Here is an 18,652-nt window from a genome sequence, read left to right as displayed (position 1 = left end):
ATACCAACCCGACAAAGCAGATTAAATCCCGAAGGATTGAACCTGCTCTGATACCAAGTTAAATATCAGAGTGTGCAGCGAACGAGACTAACAAAATAATAGGAATATTATTAAACAAACAAGAATGCCGAAACGACTACAAAACTCCAGAAGGCTACGTTGTGACTAACTTATTCTCAAATGAATGACAAGCATGCTATTTATAATAAACTAACCATAATCCTAAAAAGGTAAGAAACCGAAACCCTAATGTTAACGGGCTAAGCCCAGAAAACCAAATATTCAAATAAACTAAAATCCTAATATTTTCCAACAATATTTACACACTCAAGGGGGAGTGTTGCAGTCCTATCGGATTATGAATGTGATTGGGTAAATCCTAGTGTATTTAGGAGTACCTTGTTTTTTCTCCTTAGTAATTTAACTCCTATTAGAGATGTAATCCTATTAGAGTAAGGATTCTACCTATCCTACTACTATGAATAAAGGCATAAGGGGATGATACAACACACACCTCATAATTAAATCTCTCTCTTCTCTCTCTGTTGCCGCCGGCCTCTCTCCTTCTCTGTCCTTTATACAGTTCAGTCAAATAGGCCTACAACACACACTTAATTTTTATACACCTTTGTCTTTATACATCCTCACTTGAATTTTTAACTTTCTTCCGACATCCAACTAAAATTTAAAATATTCCTAGATAAATCCTAAACTACAAATTATTTATGTAGAATAAAAAGTTATAATAAAATATAAATCAAATAAAAAGGTGCAGCACAGTTGCAGTGCATTTCGCAGAATGAGCAGATTATTTCAATGCATGTTGTTTTATGTAGAAATTGAAATAGGTATGAGTAGGTGGTATTGAGTCAAATATTACTTGTACTGCTATAAAATAGTTTGTTACAGTTGTAACAAACTACTTGTGTTAGTTAGGGACTTGTCTGTAATTAGCTAGGTTAACTAAGGGTAGAAGGGTCATCAGATTTGTGCCTCTATATATACCAAAACGTACACTGAAATTATTTATGAAATGAAATCAAGATATTTTCTTGCAAATGCAGTTTTCTTATAAGCTAAGCTTTCTATATGGTATCACTCACCAACTGCCTCACGGCTTGTTAACATCTTAATCCTTTTCCGCTTTGGTGTTCATCGAATTCTTGCTGGAATTCATCTCTGAATTCCTAATTTCTCATTGATGGTGTGTATTTCTTCATCTTAATTTCTCATATTCATCTATGAGAAAAATAGTCATGACAGATTCTGCCACAAAAATCTAAAAATGTGAATAATGAATATATGCAAGACAAAAAAGAGTGATTATCATTTCTCAAGAAAATATATCAAAAATTCTTCTTCTCGAATATTATTAAATAGTAGCGCACAACTGGTGTAACCTTTTAAGTTACACATTGTAGACATCGAAATTTCGGTAAATAAATGTTGACCGATAAATCAAAGTGTCAACGCTCATGTATTACATAAATTTTACACGTAGCGTGTGACTCAACGAAAATTGAAATGAGTTGGAAAAGTCATCAAATAGGACACGTGTCAACACCTGGCAGAAACGAATTATTTCATTTGAATTATTATATTCAAAGTTAGGCCTTGGAAAATTCTATAAATACAAGCCCATTTCATTCATTTAGAAAAACCAAAATCATTAGGCAAAACTCTTGAAGCTCTGAAGCTCTGAAACTCCGAAGCTCTCAAGCATCCAGGTTCCCGAAGAATCAAGAAAGCCTTCTTCGTTCTTCGTTCATCGTTCTTCCAAGATCAAGCCCCGACGGCCCTTGAAGAAAGTGTTCTTCGTTCATCGTTCTTCAAAGATCAAGCCCCAACGGCCATTTGGATCAACAATCATCCACCAATTCAAGATCAAGCCCCGACGGCCCTTGAAGAAAGTGTTCTTCGTTCTTCGTTCATCGTTCTTCCAAGATCAAGCCCCGACGGCCCTTGGATCAACCATCCACCAATTCAAGATCAAGCCCCGACGGCCCTTGAAGAAAGCACCATCGTTCATCATCCGTTCATCCAAGATCAAGCCCCAACGGCCATTTGGATCAACAACGTCGACAAATCCACACACATCCAACCGTTCTTCAAGATTAAGCCCAAAAGCCCTTGAAGATCTGTTCATCACTGTTCTTCAAGATCAAGCCCAAAAGCCCTTGGAGATCCGTTCATCACTGTTCTTCAAGATCAAGCCCAAAAGCCCTTGGAGATCCGTTCATCACTGTTCTTCAAGATCAAGCCCAAAAGCCCTTGGAGATCCGTTCATCACTGTTCTTCAAAGATCAAGCCCAAAAACCCCTTTGAAGATCCGCTCAAATCCACCTTCAAGATCAAGTCCACGGCCCTTGAAGAACGTTCATCCTTAGATCAAGCCCAACGGCCCTTTGGATCAATCGCACATCCACAAATACACACCTTACGGAGATTGAATCAGAGGATCAAATTTAAGAGAGATTGGAACCCAAAATCATCAAAATACAAATATTTGTTTGTGCACGTCGTTTCTTGTCTCTTTCGTTTCAGGAATTTTCCGTGTTCACAAATTGGCACGCCCAGTGGGACAATCTCTGCCTCTCATCTCTTTCTCCGTTCAAGAAATTCAAGCGCACTTCCAAAATTAATGGCATCAAGGAAGGCTCAAACTGTTCCCGCAACCGGCGCAAAGAACAAAAGCGTCCTCGTCGCAACTGGTGTCACTTTAGGCATCACGACTCGAAGCACGGCAAGAGCTACTTCTGTCGCCTCTTTCACCTCTGCATCAACTCTGCCAAGGGAACAAAAGCATCCAAGGCACGAGCCTTTGATCACCTTAGCCTCACTAAGGGCACCAAGGGGGGAAAGCCCAAGGAAATACTTCGAATCCATGCTCTCTGATGCCGATTCAAGCGACAGTTCAGCCATGCAAGTCATGACCATTGGAGCAACTTCAATCGATGAGCAGCTGGCTCAAATGAATGAAGCAATCGCAAGGCTAACCCGAACTGTGGAAGAAAAAGACTTGCAAATTGCAGCACTAGTCAACCGACTGGAGGCGCAGGACGGTGATAAACCCGACCCAGAGGATGATCCACTAAAGGGAGGAGCTGGCGGAGACGAAGAACCCCCGGTGAAGAAAATCGATGGGAAGCCGGAGCCAGACCAAGCAGCGGCACTCATGGGATCTCTTTCTATCCAGCAGCTGCAGGAGATGATCACCAACACCATCAAGGCACAGTACGAAGGGAGCTCACATACCTCCTTGTTCTACTCGAAGCCCTATTCCAAGAAGATTGATGCCCTAAGGATGCCAAGGGGTTATCAACCACTAAAGTTCATGCAGTTTGATGGAAAAGGAAACCCAAAGCAGCACGTTGCACATTTCGTTGAAACTTGCAACAACGCGGGGACGGAGGGAGACTACCTCGCCAAGCAGTTTGTGCGCTCGCTGAAAGGAAATGCCTTTGAGTGGTACACGGACCTAGAGCCTGAGTCCATCAACAGCTGGGAGCAATTGGAAAGGGAATTCCTCAACCGCTTCTACAGCACCAGCCGCACTGTGAGCATGCTAGAACTAACGAGCACAAAGCAGTGGAAGGACGAGCCAGTCATTGACTACATCAACAGATGGCGCACTCTAAGCCTCGACTGTAAAGACAGGCTCTCGGAAACCTCTTCAATCGAGATGTGCATCCAAGGCATGCAATGGGGTTTGCAATACATCATTCAAGGCATTAAACCACGGACTTTCGAGGAATTGGCCACTCGCGCCCATGACATGGAGTTGAGCATCTCCCATCATGGGAAGAAAGAACCGATCGCCGACTATAAGAACGACAAAGTTCTTGGGACAAAGGTGGAAAAGGCTGCATGGAAACCCACCAAGGAAGCAATGACGGTCAACACATCTCTCGTCAGAATCTCCACACGAGGCAAGGCGATTCAAACCGAAGCTTTTCGTGATCAAGAGATGCGTAGACGCACTTTGAAGGAGCTTGAGGAGAAGACTTATCCATTCCCCGACTCTGATGTGGTTGCCATGCTGGATGACCTGTTGGACAAGAAGGTGATTAGTTTGCCTGAGTGCAGACGGCCGGAAGAGATGAATCATACCGACAGTCCAAGATACTGTAAATTCCACCGCTTCATCAGTCATCCGACAGAAAAATGTTTCGTGTTGAACGATCTCATCATGAAACTGGCTCAGAAAGGAATCATCGAGCTAGATCTTGACGAAGTGGCGAAGTCAAACTATACCACATTCACTTCTGGCTCTTCCGACTCAAAGTTTTCACCTCAACCGCTGGGGGCATCGTCCAAGACAAGCAAAGTTGAAGGATGGACTCAAGTCACTCCTAAGAAATTGCACAAGAAGCATACGCCTCCTCCACAAATCCGCCAATCGGAAAGGGGGCAAAGCAGCTCTTGTCAACCTTCAAAGCAACGTGAACGTGTTGAAGATGATGAAATTGTGACACAAAAATCGTCCGTTGCCATCACGATGCGCGACTTCTTGCCCGAAGACTTCTTCAATCACGCGGTCAAAGCTCCTTGCTATGAAAATTGTGAGGAACGCCTCTCCCGGATTGCTTGACAAAATTCACAAATGCTCATCGCCTGCACGAGCCTAAACTGCATGGCACAATGCTCCTGGTCTGCACGAGCATAAAAAGGCAACACCAACGCTCCTGGTCTGCACGAGCATAAAAGGCAACACCAACGCTCCTGGTCTGCACGAGCATAAAAGGCAACACCAACGCTCCTTGCCTGCACGAGCTGAAACTGCAACACGGCACCAAATGTTCATTGTCTGCACGAGTTGAAACTGCAAACGGCACCAAAAGAAAATACAAAAAAAAAAAAAAATCTCTCTATTTGAACTACGTTTTGACTTGATCTCTTTCTTTGGAAGGGTACGTAGGCAGTTTGAATATTCAATTTCAAGTTCAGTCACACCAAAATAAGGAATAAAGATTTTTATTAAAAGTTTTGATGTTATTACAATTTCTTTGTACAAATTTGTGGAAATAAAAAAAAAAAAAAAAAAAAAAAAAGAAAGAGGCCCAAGCCTTCCTCCATTTCACAGCCACCAGATCCCATGCCCAATAGGCCCATGAAGAGGCCCAAGTCTCTCTCTCGCATCTCTTTCCCCCTCGTCATTGGACCTGCATCATCCTTCAAACCCACAGAAGAACCCAGCAAACACCATGCCTCCAATCTTGCAGGACTTCTCCAACTCCGTCAAGCTCAAGTATGTCAAGCTCGGCTACCAGTACCTCGTCGACTACGCCTGTTTCAAGCCTCCGGTCACCTGCCGCGTCCCCTTCTCCACCTTCATGGAGCACTCCTGCCTCAACCTCAGCGACAACCCCAAGAGCGTCGAGTTCCAGATGAGGATCCTCGAGCGCTCGGGCCTCGGGGATGAGACCTGCCTCCCTCCGGCGATTCACTACATTCCGCCCAACCCCACCATGGAGGCCGCTAGGGGCGAGGCAGAGCTCGTCAAGAAGACTGGGCTCAAGCCCAAAGACATCGATATTCTCATTGTTAACTGTAGCCTCTTCTCGCCGACGCCGTCGCTCTCAGCGATGGTGATCAACAAGTACAAGCTCCGAAGCAACATCAAGAGCTTAAAACTCTCCGGCATGGGCTGCAGCGCCGGCCTCATTTCGATCGATTTGGCGCGCGACCTCCTCCAGGTGCATCTCAACTCCAACGCTGTGGTCGTCAGCACCGAGATCATCACCCCGAACTATTACCAAGGCAACGAGAAGGCGATGCTCCTCCCAAACTGCCTCTTCCGGATGGGCGGCGCCGCCTTGCTTTTATCAAACAGGGGGTCCGAGCACCGCTGCACAAAATACCGATTGGTCCACGTAGTAAGGACACACAAGGAAGCCGATGACAAGGTGTATAGGTGCGTGTTCGAAGAAGATGACAAAGATGATCTTGTATCTGTAGTTGTATAACAGCTGCTGCTGCATGCGCATACTTCTTCCATTGAATTGCAATTACGATTGCTGCACTTGAATTATCACAAAGATTGCAGTTGCAGTTTGCAAATTCTGAAACACCACCACCGTCACCACCATATATATATCTGCAGTAAAAGTTGATCGAAAAGTTGATAGCAGCGCAGCTAAAGCGGGGGATATCGTGGCAGTTCTCCACGGGGTCCCTGAAGCGGACTCTCAGCCACTACTCCCTCCATAGCACCAGCAGAACAGCTCTCTGCCCATCCTCACTTGGCCCTAAGCCTTCATCTCCGCCAGTCTCCTTCGTCCTCACTCCACCCAAACCCCACCTCTACACATGGAGTGCACACCCGGAGCTAGTGAGCCTCCAAACCAGTCACACGTCGACGAGATCAGGGTCTATTTACCACCGCCATGTGCTGCATCGCCTCAGCCGCTACACCCGGCCTCATCGCCACCTCCGGCGAGGATAGCTGCGTTTGCTGGTTCGATAAGCGATGCAAAGATACGATTGATATCATGGAGGTAGGAGAGGATCCCATTTTCTCCTTACGTTTCAGGCCGGGAAATGAAAATATGATATATGCTGCATCCGGGAAACAAGTCGAGAGCTTTGATGTCCGTCTGGGGAGTCCATGCTCGTGGAAGCTCCTGGAGAGCTTTGATTATAACAAAGAAGAGATAAATCAGATTGCGTGCAGTTGTAAGTCCTCTTTTCTTGCTGCTCATCTCTGACGGCGGATATGGGCTGACCGAAGCGGTGGGGCTAGTAGAGCCAGCGAAGCCAGCAACTGAGAAAGGGAGGCTGAAGTCGAAGCAAGCAGTGAGGACGGTCGTGCTCCCTGAAGCTTGCAGGACAATGAAGTTCGTGGCTGGGCTTTTGACGACGATGTTGATTGACGGATGGTGGAGCTCGTGATGGGCAGAGATCTTCGGCGAGGCTCTCGTTGGGAGAGTAGGGTGTCTTGGGAGATTCCCTCGAGCTCGTCACTATGACCACCATGATAGCAAAGAACTTCAACGACCGCCGTCAAACGACTAGCCGGTCGTGAAGCTCGAAGCACCATCTTCTCGGCCTCCTTGCTCCGCTCCCTGTAAGTTCCTCTTGCCATCAACCAAATTTATACACACAAAAAAAAAAAAAAAAAAAAAAAAAAAAACAAAAAAAAAAAACAAAAGAAGGGTGGTGGTGCATCTGGCACCACGTGAAAAAAGGGAATGGTGCATGGGCACCAACTAAAGAAACAGAAAATAATACAAAAAATAAAAAAAGGGGGCATGGTGGCATCAAGCACCAGAAAAAGAAAAAAAATATATATATATATAAAACATAAAGGAAAATTTGGGGATAGTGGACGGCAAAGAGGAGTGGTGACATGTGTGTATATATATTTGTTATATATAAAAAAATATGATTTGTGGAGTTGCGTCAGACAAGCAGTGGCCATCACTTAAGTTATGATGGTGGATGTGAACACCACCGAAAAGCAAAAGGAAAAAGGTGGGTGTGCGTGTGTATGTACATTGTGTGGGTATATATTATATATATATACATGGCACCGGAAGCACTATGTAAAAAAAAAAAAATATATATATATATATATATATATATAATAAAATAATATTTATATATGTATACATGTACATCTGAAGGAAATAAAGCTCGTTTATTGATTTCTGAAAAAAAAAAAAAAAAAAATTTACAAATGTGCAAACGAACGGGAAGGAGTCTTCATTGCTCAGGTGCCACCTCACCACTCGGCAGAGCTCCAGAAATGAGAGGCGCTGGAGGTTGACTGTTTGAAGCCTCACCACTTGGCGGAACTCCAGGAAGAAGAGGAGCCAAAGGTTGATCATTCGGAGCTTCACTACGCGGTACAGCCCCAGAAGACGAAGGCAAATGTTGCTGGAACAAACCCACAAACCTCCGATGATCAAGTAAAATCTGACCATCAGATTCCTGCATCTGGTCAATTTTCCTCTTCGTGTTTGTGGCATAGTTGTGTGCAAGTTTGTGCAACTGTTTATTCTCATGCTTGAGCCCTCTGATCTCCTGTTTGAGACTCATCACTTCAGCCGCCAACGATTCAACTTGACGGGTTCGAGCAAATAGGCGTTGGGCCATGTTGGACACAGAACCCGCACATTGCACACTAAGAGCCAGGGACTCCTTAACAGCCAACTCATCAGACCGCCTGGAAAGTAGTCTGTTATCTTTGGGAGTGACAAGGTTCCGGGCCACCACCGCAGCGGTCATATCAGTCTTCATCACCGAATCCCCAACGGTAAGAGGACCAGTAGGGGATATGAATGATGGGCGCCATATGTTGTCGGGAGAAGGCGGGACTGCCTCTTCACCAAGGTTCAAGTCAAAAGGACGATCGGAGGGTCCTGACATTTTCAAAGTGTTGAAGAAAGAAGAGGTTGGACGAATCAAGATCTTAGAAGTGCAAGAAGGGAGTTTTCATAAGTAAAATTCAAGTGTGCTTTGAAACGAACAGCGTGCCTCTATAAAAAATCAGCACTCGACGGGATTTCAGAGATCGAAGAGGCGAGCTCAGAATTCAAAGAGGCCATTCAAAAATCGAAGAGGCAAGCTCAGAAATCGGAGAAGCATCTTGCTTTTCCAGACGCGTCGGCACCCATCACACGCAAACTCAGCTTTGAGAAAATCACGGGCAATTTGTCGAAGCACCGATCCCAGATATCGAAGAGGCGCCAGTCTTTTTTAGCCACGTCAGCACCCATCACACGCAAACTCAACTTTACGAAAATCACTGGTAATTTGTCGAAGCGCCGATCCCAGTTATCGAAGAGGCACCAGTCTTTTTCGGCCGCGTCATCACCTGTCATATGCACACTCAACTTTGCGCAAATCACGGGCAATTTGTCGAAGATTTTCGGTGAAGGAGAAAGCACGTGAAAGTTTACTGTTCAATCACGCGTTAGTTGCCGACACAAGTGAAAGAATACTACCTCTACAGGTATTAAGGGACCTCCTATAACTGTCCACCTTCACCTTCCATAGCAAGGCAGACACACAGAGCCTCTCTTCATCTCAAAAAAAATGTTTTCCCAACGAAACCTCTCGAGTCATTCAGTGTTCCTTATTCCTTGGAGTACCTCTGCAAGCCAATGACTCCAAAGCAAAAGTATCTCATATCACCAGGGTAGAAAGCAAGAGTATCTCATATCATGCACTCTCCCTGTCCTTTCCTTTGTCCTTGTTTCTACCTACAAAGACAAGGATAAAGAAAACAATATGCCGGAACTTCCACTCAAACTCGGGTAAGGAACCGACTGCTTGGAACCCTTCCCTGAATGCCTACCTAGCACTGCTCTCGAGTACTCGCCTTCCACTGCTGCTGTACTTTTAAAGAAGCTGCCACATCTGCTTGGAGGACAGATAAGGCAAGTGAAAATGATACCTTGCAGCATGTGGAGACAAGGTGCAGAAGGAACAAGCAGAGAAGAATGCGGTCTGCACGATCAACTCAGCAGAAGGAGTCCGAACTGAGGAACTCGAGAAGCTGCCACATCTGCCTAAAGAAACAAGCAGAGAAGAATGCAGCATGCACAGTCAACTCAGCAGAAAGAGTCTGAGATGAAGAACTCGAGAAGATGCCGCATCTGCCCGAGGATGGTGAACTCGTTTTGACCCTCAAATTCTTGGGTCGACTTACTAGGCGTTGTGGGCTGCACGTGCCGATTCACCACCCTTGAATCAAATCCTTAAAGACCAAGTCACCAATTGGAAGAGGAGCCCATCAATCTCGAAGATCATACCGTTGACCAAATTACTTAGGTGTGAATTAGAAAGATTGAACAAAGCAACAAGTCGTCACCTTCACCTCGTGCCTGCCTGCCGTGTGTTCGAGTCAGCCTTCAAGAATCAAGCCTCAACGGCCCTTGAAGAAGCTTCCAGCCAAATTCAAAATCAAGCCTCGACGGCCCTGGAAGAAATCACAAGTCCGATTCAAGATTAAGTGTCTACCACCCTTGAATCAAAACATAGTTCAAGAATAAGCTGTGGAAAATCAACAATTGGAGGAATCTAGAAAATCCTTCAACCCAGTTCAAGATCAAAGCTGTGGAAAGTCAACAAAGCGCAACAAAATACGTGTCGATTCACCCACTACCAAAGCCAAAGATCATCTACCACATGAAGCTCCTTGTGGTCCAATTTCAACCTTCAAGATCAAGCCTCGACGGCCCTTGAAGAAATTTCAAACAAAAGTTCAAGAACAAGCCTTAAAAGCCCTTGAAGAAATCTCAAAGCCCAATTCAAGATCAAGCCTCAACGGCCCTTGAAGAAATCTCCAGCCCAATTCAAGATCAAGCCTCGACGGCCCTTGGATCGACATCTACAGTAAGGGACTTCAAAACGCATCTCCTACACGTGACAAGCACATGTATACGACGTGCCTTGAAGTGGGGGCATTTGTAGACATCGAAATTTCGGTAAATAAATGTTGACCAATAAATCAAAGTGTCAACGCTCATGTATTACATAAATTTTACACGTAGCGTGTGACTCAACGAAAATTGAAATGAGTTGGAAAAGTCATCAAATAGGACACGTGTCAACACCTGGCAGAAACGAATTATTTCATCTGAAATATTATATTCAAAGTTAGGCCTTGGAAAATTCTATAAATACAAGCCCATTTCATTCATTTAGAAAAACCAAAATCATTAGGCAAAACTCTTGAAGCTCTGAAGCTCTGAAACTCCGAAGCTCTCAAGCATCCAGGTTCCCGAAGAATCAAGAAAGCCTTCTTCGTTCTTCGTTCATCGTTCTTCCAAGATCAAGCCCCGACGGCCCTTGAAGAAAGTGTTCTTCGTTCATCGTTCTTCCAAGATCAAGCCCCAACGGCCATTTGGATCAACAATCATCCACCAATTCAAGATCAAGCCCCAACGGCCCTTGAAGAAAGTGTTATTCGTTCTTCGTTCATCGTTCTTCCAAGATCAAGCCCCGACGGCCCTTGGATCAACCATCCACCAATTCAAGATCAAGCCCCAACGGCCCTTGAAGAAAGCACCATCGTTCATCATCCGTTCATCCAAGATCAAGCCCCAACGGCCCTTTGGATCAACAACGTCGACAAATCCACACACATCCAACCGTTCTTCAAGATTAAGCCCAAAAGCCCTTGAAGATCTGTTCATCACTGTTCTTCAAGATCAAGCCCAAAATACCTTGAAGATCCGTTCATCACTGTTCTTCAAGATCAAGCCCAAAAGCCCTTGGAGATCCGTTCATCACTGTTCTTCAAGATCAAGCCCAAAAGCCCTTAGAGATCCGTTCATCACTGTTCTTCAAGATCAAGCCCAAAAGCCCTTGGAGATCCGTTCATCACTGTTCTTCAAAGATCAAGCCCAAAAACCCCTTTGAAGATCCGCTCAAATCCACCTTCAAGATCAAGTCCACGGCCCTTGAAGAACGTTCATCCTTAGATCAAGCCCAACGGCCCTTTGGATCAATCGCACATCCACAAATACACACCTTACGGAGATTGAATCAGAGGGTCAAATTTAAGAGAGATTGGAACCCAAAATCATCAAAATACAAATATTTGTTTGTGCACGTCGTTTCTTGTCTCTTTCGTTTCAGGAATTTTCCGTGTTCACACACATATTTGAAAGGAAAGGAAGGGAAATGTAGATTTATATTTTAAGTCAACGCACTATTGAACATTTTAAGATGGAGCGTAATCCAATGGTCCATAAGGCTCAAATAATTCAGCAAATAGTCCCTTCTTTCTTTTAGGGTTCCATCCCATGTCCTTGCACAACTGGTCATTGTACCATATATGAACGGTACCGTTGCATGATCTCCGATAGTATTTGCCCGCGTATCGCTTTGCGAATCCGTCCCATTCGTTCACATCTTTCTCCATCTCTTTTATGCTTGGTAACGTAAATGTGCCTCCAAGAAGCTCAGCTACCCACCTGCATCTCATCTCGGAGGTGCACAAGTTTGAAAGACTCTCGGAAAATCCAATTACGGCTAGTTGTGGAATTCGTCCATGTATGCATTCCCTGATTGAAATAGAAGCATAATGAGTCATCAGATTAATAAAACGACCAAATATATCTACGTGTGCACGCCACATTTACTGATCACTTGTCTCACAAAATTAAGACCTAGCTAGATATAGATGGGACTCGGACTAGAGTTATGTGATAGATGTGATCAACAAATGTGGTATATTTGGCATAAACTTGCCGCAATGTGCTTTCAGAGGAGCTAACCTGTAGAGGGGTAATATGGCCTCCGGCGAACCAGCTATATAATCCTGAAAGGTAGGAGACACAAAGATGTCTTTGAGCTTTTTATCACCTCTAAACCCAGTAGCGAGTATCACCAAATCTGTCTTCACAGGGGATACTTCCCCTTCAACCAAAACGCCTTCCTGGCAAAAGCTGAAGCTGCTGGGGGATTTTTTCAGTATGATGCTTCCCTCTTGGACTCGATCGTAGAACTTTTCCGGTATTGTTGAGATCAGACAAGAACTAATTTCTTGAAGAAAACAATGCTTAGGTACCATTCCGTACTTGGCCAACCCAAGCTTCTTAGTTAAGTAGCTTTCAACAAATTTTGAAAATCCCCATCTCTGTTATAATTCACAAAATATATTCTTAATAAACTCCCTCTTTTTACAAATAGATTAATACTAAGTTCATAAAAGATAAGTTGATGACGCTTTACCGCAGTGTTGGCAAGTAAGCAATTCATACCGTGAGGGTTTGAACCTCACTGATTCCCCTTCCCTAACAACTAATTATTTAACCTACAACATTATTGCTTATAAAAAAATTCATGAAAAATAAATATAAAAAAGTTTACCAGAGGTGAAAGAATTGTTGCAAGGAGACCAAGTAGGATGCCTTCACCAGGCTTATGAATCAACAGCTCCGAGAAGCGATTAACGTATAGGTATGTCAGGGGAACACCCCATGGAAGATAGTCAGGAAGAGTCCAATGCTCTGTCTTGTAAATTACTGTGCATGGATGTTCAATCCCTGCAAACCAACCAATTAATCAAGAAGAATAGGTAATACAAACTATGAACAAAATGATCACAATATTCTGGGCACATGCCATGTGACAATCAATTAATTTTCACCAAACTAGCTACCATTTGCGTTCGAACACTCCATTGCAATGTCCAGTGCAGATTTCTGAAATCCAACAACTGTTACACGCTTTCCTTTCACGAAGTTACGCGCTCTTTCGTAATCCATTGCGGCGTAATCCTTTGAGTGTATAACCTCCCCATGAAATGCTTCTGGCCCCTTGTTGAAAGGGAATTCAGGAATGTTTGGAACATCACTAAACCGTCCGATGCAGAGGATCACAAAGTCCACAAGGTACACCTGCTTATGCATAATCAGATCAGTATGACTTTAAAATTGACAGTATGAAAGCATAACATAATTAAATTCGAAAGGATATATACATATATCTATGCATGTAAAAATGAGAAAGCACCTCCGTTGAACGGCTATGTTTGTCTTCTACTGCAACTTTCCATTTCCCTTCGGAGCTGAAAGGCTCTCCAGTTCCACCCCAGTGACTCCAAGCCTGCATCTCATCCTCAGATGCACCTTCATACTCGATCCCACACACTTTGGTGTCGAATTTGATGTGCTTAAGCAAGTCAAAATGTTGAGCATATGATTGGATGTAATCCAAAACTTGATGCTGGCTAGGAAAGTCCTCTTCCACGGAAGATGGCCATGGAAAATCTGAGAATTGGTAAAGCGGTTTAGGAGTTTGGAGCTTGGTAGACTCAACAGTTTTAATCCACACTCCTCCAATGCTGCTCGTAGATTCAAACACAATAGGTTGAAATCGCTTTGAAAGTGTGTACTTACAGGCAAGGAGGCCACTAATCCCAGCTCCTACAATGGCCACCTGCTTTCCCATTTCTGAAAGTGTTGGATATCAGTCACTGTATGCTTTTGATTTTATACCGTATTCATTAATAAATGGGAGGATGTAATTAAAAATAATTTCGTGCCGACGTGAATTTTAGATGTGTGCACTTTCAAAATGACACGTGTTGTTTTTTTATAGGATTAGTTAGTATATTAGGTACTCCTAGTGTGACCAAGTATTGTCCAAAAAATAATGAACATGCTATGTAATTTTTTTGGACTTTAAAAAATAAGAAACACGTAGTATTTTTTGATTGGGTTAAGTTAAAAAGTGGGTACATAGAGTACTTACTAGTTAGTATCTAAGGTATTATTCTTGTTCTTTCTTAATATACACAATATTATCGACATTTACAGGTGTGTGAGTAAATTAAGTCTCATAATGGGCTAGCCATAATAATTTGGTTCACATTCGTCTTTAGTGAGAATCGAACTTAACTAAGACCTTTTATTTACAAATAAAAAAAAATTCATTATACCATAATACTAAGTAGCTATCCTCATTCTTTTAACAAACTAACTTAAACACACTTAAGCCAAACAAAATACAATTAACTTAACAAGCAGTTTGTGATTTAATTCCAACACAATAAGGTTTGGCGCCGAGCCCAATCTGAGACAAGAGTTGGCGGCTAGGATTTTCTACTTTAAGAGCGCGTTTACTAATCCGTAATCAAATTGAGAGGAATTGAATTGACGAGGAATTTGATTGAGAATGAATTGAAATGAGGTGGAATTAGAATCAGATTCATGTTGAAGTTGTTTACTAAAACTGTCTGGAATCGAAGTAGGAATAATGTTGAGTCTATATAAGCTGTTTACTAATTCACTTCAATCGGAATGAAAACTAATTTGATTACTATATTGCCCTTACATAAATAAATTATTTTCATACTAATTAATTAAATTAAATTTATATAATAAGATAAATAACAAAAACGTAAAAAACAAAAAAGAGAGGAAATAAAATCATTAAAGCCATCATCATCTTCCCCATATCTTCACGCTTGAAATTTATCTTTCTTCTTTCTCCTCCTCTTCCTCCATTTTCTGTCTCTAATTACAGAACCCTCAGTCCACAGTATTCAGAACCCCTACCCCGCATCTAGGGTATTTATCCAGAACCCCCATCCAATCTCAGGAGGATGCCACAACCCATCACATCAATAGAAAAAATAAAAAAATAAAATAGAAAAAAACGGTTTTCATAGAGCGAAAGTGATAAGGAGATCGTTCCTTCCATTCGGTTTCGGTAGAATATGAGAAGTTTTGGCCCGCTGCAAATCACAATTTTCCTCTCAATTGAATTTGTGAAATGACGATTTAGGTGTTCATTGTTCCAAATCACAATCGTCGTTGAGGCATCGTTCCAGATCGCGACGGTGGGGTGTATTTGCTGTGAGAGAAACACACAGGGAGGGGAGGGAGTGCAAATGAATATTTTGGGTAGAAAATTTTGATTCCTGATATAACCTTCTACCCAACTACCCCTATAGAGGTAATCCAATTCCAAGATATTAAGGAATTGAACTCCTGATATTGGGTAGGCCTTACATAATTTCTAATTCCTTACTTGCTGGTAAACGCCAGAATACTTTGCGAGGAGTGCAATTCCGTTTCTCCACATTCCAACCCCGATTGGTAAACACGCCCTAAGGGTTTTTATTCCCACGGGAGGGAGCTTTTTTCCATCTTACATATATTTAATTAACCTTAAATAATGCTGCAAAATGTTTTTGTTAAAAATAAATGAATAAATAATTAGTGTTTTTTGTTTAGTGTACATTCTAGTAGTATTCTTCTTCACTTGTAAGCGAGATGTTTTAGGTTCAATTTTCGCAAAATGAAAGCTTAAATTACATTATTGTGTTTAGCCAAGTGTGTGGCTTAATGCACTCTCCCATCCTCTTAGTGTAAATAATATATTTTGTTAAAAAAATAGTTGAATGAGTACTTGCAACCAAAATTTAAATATGTTAGCTTGGATTATTCCTAGGAACTTGGTTCTCTCGTACAATTAAATATGTATATGAAGCCTGTAAATTTTTATATCCACAAATGATTCATATAAGTATAAGTGGCGTATCATCAATCTAAGTGTTTTAAGCGTTTACCCAATGGACAGTTCCTTTTGGACGACGTACGTCAAATAAGGTGGCAGATAGATTGGCAAGGCTGGGTCTCACTCTTGATACTCCACTTACTTGGTTGAAGAATCCCCTGTGGCACATAGATTGGTGAGGCTGGGTTTCACTCTTGATACTCCACTTAATTGGTTGAAGAATCTCCTCATGTGATTTCTAATCTTCTCATCAAGGATAGTAACGTTTTGTAATCTATTATGGTGTAGACTCTCTTTTTTTCCTTAGACCAGGTTGAAATTCCCGACAATATTTTTTTTTTTAGGCCCATTGTATGCACCCTATTCCCAATTATTGTACGTATTCTATTACTTATCACTGAATATCGTACTGTTTTAAAAAAAAAAATGATAAGTACTTGCAACCATAAGTTGTTTTCAATGATTCATATAATTTTCGTTCTCTCCTATATAAAATGTATTTGAGATTCTGAAGCTTGCAAAATTGTTAAAGTGTATACCCAAAAGTAATTACTTCCTCCCATTTATATCAAACACAAAGTACTCTATATCAAACAATTAATTATCAAAAATGGGAAAGCTGGTGGCCATTGTAGGAGCTGGGATCAGTGGCCTCCTTTCCTGCAAGTACACACTTTCATAGGGATTTCAGCTCATTGTGCTTGAATCTTCAGGCAAGTACATTGGTGTAGAATTATGACTCCTTAAATTAATCATGTACGATCTCTACAATATTATAGGATTTGAGAAAACTCATATGAAGTAGGAATCCTAAATTAAGTACAATTGATATTGCATTCCATTAATCACGGAGATGATTCCGGATTATTTTCTATTCTTCCAACTCCCCACCACAAACTGAATGATCCTTAGTGTACAAGTTTCGAACAAAATACACCATGACGTGGCTGATGAAGAGCTTTTGTAAGAAGGTTGGCAGGCTGATTGACAGAAGACATGTAGCAAACGCGAAGACTACCGAGAGCCACATTTTCACCAACAAAATGATAATCAAGTTCAAATTGGCAAATATGAGCATGATGAACTGGAGTAGCAGCAAGATAGGTGGAACTAAGGTTGTCACACTGAAGTAAAACTAGAAAATATAGCTGAACCCCAAGTTCACAAAAAGCAAAAACAAAGTCTTGTAGTCTCAAGAATGACCAAGTGACCGGTGTTTAGATTCACCACTAGATGGGGTCACTGTCGGTTGATATAAAGCACCAAGAGATGATATTTGTGCTAAGATAAATGAGGTAACTAGTGGTGGAGCGATGAGTATCTTGACAACCTGCCCAATCAGCATCAAAATAAGTAAATAATTTTGCAGAAGCAAGCTGGGGAGTCAAAGTGATGTCAAAATCCATAGTACCTTTGATGTAACGGAGAATCTATTTGGCAGCAATCATGTGAATAGTACGAGGTGAACTCATAAATTGAGCAACATTATTAATAGCAAAAGATATGTCAGGATGAGTTAAAGTAAGGTATTGTAAGGAGCCAACTAACTCACGATAGGATGTAAGAGAAGCAAGGAGAGACCAAGATTCTAAACGACGCTAGGCGCTAATCAGGCGGCGGGCTGGAGTCTAGCGCCTAGGCGGATTAGGAAGATTTAAGTGAATTTATTATATATTGTATAAACAAGTGCCTATTTATACATAATAAAGACATAATTGTATATATAAATTGCAAAATAAAATGACATATAGATTATAAAGTATCAGAAATATTGAAACTATGGGGAACAAGCATATAATGAGTGTTAATCCAAGTGTTCAACAAGTCCCTAACATTTTATTGAAAAAATAAAATGTAAAATGAAAATTACATATTTTTTATCTAAGTGAGAGTAGCTACCTAGACGGGTGCCTAGATGGGTTTAGGTGGGTTAGGAGGGCGCCTAGGCAGGCTAGGCGGATACCTAAGCAAGTCTAGGCGTACCTTCTTAATTGTCAAATGCCTAGAGACTAATCGGGAAGGTGACCAGCCGCCTAGCACCACTAGGTGAGGCCTAGGCGGTGCTGGGTGGGAATTTTTAGAATAGTGAGAGAGACCCATTAGACGTTGTGAGAGATACCTTAGTAATAAGAGGCTTGGAAGCGGGTTTCAAGGAAACCATGTCAAATATTTGAGAAAGATCATGATCATACTTTAGTTGATAGATGTGAGGACTAGTGGAATCACTAATGACCTGAAGGCCAAAAATATAAGTAAGAGGACCCAAATCTTTGATGTCAAACTACTATCCAAGAAGAGCGGTGAACTGAGTGAGAAGTTTCAGAGACTTATTGTAATCACAATATCTTCGACATACAATAATAAATAAATGGTGTAGCTAGGAAGCACATTGATAAATAAAAAGGAAAGAATCAACTCACTGTAACATCAATGCATGCGGAGACATGTAATTCATGAGACCAAATATAATCACTAACATGAAGATGATGACATTTTACTAAGATTAGAGTTCTTCTGCAACTCTCCTATTCTGTATGCGAAGCCTTAAGAATGGGGTTTGAGTTTTTGTAAGCTTGGGTGTTTAGAGAGAGTACAGGGACCCTAATATATATACCATACACAGTGGTAATCAACTAGGACTCTTCCACTACTAAATTAAACAATTTGCATG

At 42.0% G+C, this 18,652-nt stretch overlaps 2 protein-coding genes across 2 annotated transcripts; one reads left to right on the top strand and one right to left on the bottom strand.

The window, feature by feature from the left end:
- The first annotated feature begins 4,964 nt into the window (after window positions 1-4,964).
- LOC139196466 (3-ketoacyl-CoA synthase 5-like) lies at window positions 4,965-6,120 on the top strand. The gene has a single exon (XM_070822455.1). It carries the CDS (start codon window positions 5,205-5,207, stop codon window positions 5,964-5,966), a length of 762 nt encoding a protein of 253 aa, XP_070678556.1. The 5' UTR covers window positions 4,965-5,204; the 3' UTR covers window positions 5,967-6,120.
- A 5,493-nt stretch (window positions 6,121-11,613) lies between these two features.
- Window positions 11,614-13,947, bottom strand: LOC114822007 (probable flavin-containing monooxygenase 1). The gene is made up of 5 exons (XM_070822454.1): window positions 13,471-13,947; window positions 13,118-13,355; window positions 12,826-13,001; window positions 12,231-12,592; window positions 11,614-12,017 (listed from the first exon to the last, which is right to left on the bottom strand). The coding sequence occupies exons 1-5, from the start codon at window positions 13,906-13,908 to the stop codon at window positions 11,675-11,677; spliced, it is 1,557 nt and encodes a 518-aa protein (XP_070678555.1). The 5' UTR covers window positions 13,909-13,947; the 3' UTR covers window positions 11,614-11,674.
- Between the last annotated feature and the right edge of the window lie 4,705 nt (window positions 13,948-18,652).

The sequence above is a fragment of the Malus domestica genome, chromosome 05 (assembly GCF_042453785.1).
Source record: "Malus domestica chromosome 05, GDT2T_hap1".
Taxonomy (NCBI): Eukaryota; Viridiplantae; Streptophyta; class Magnoliopsida; order Rosales; family Rosaceae; genus Malus; species Malus domestica.
This window is presented reverse-complemented; position numbering and strand designations above follow the sequence as displayed.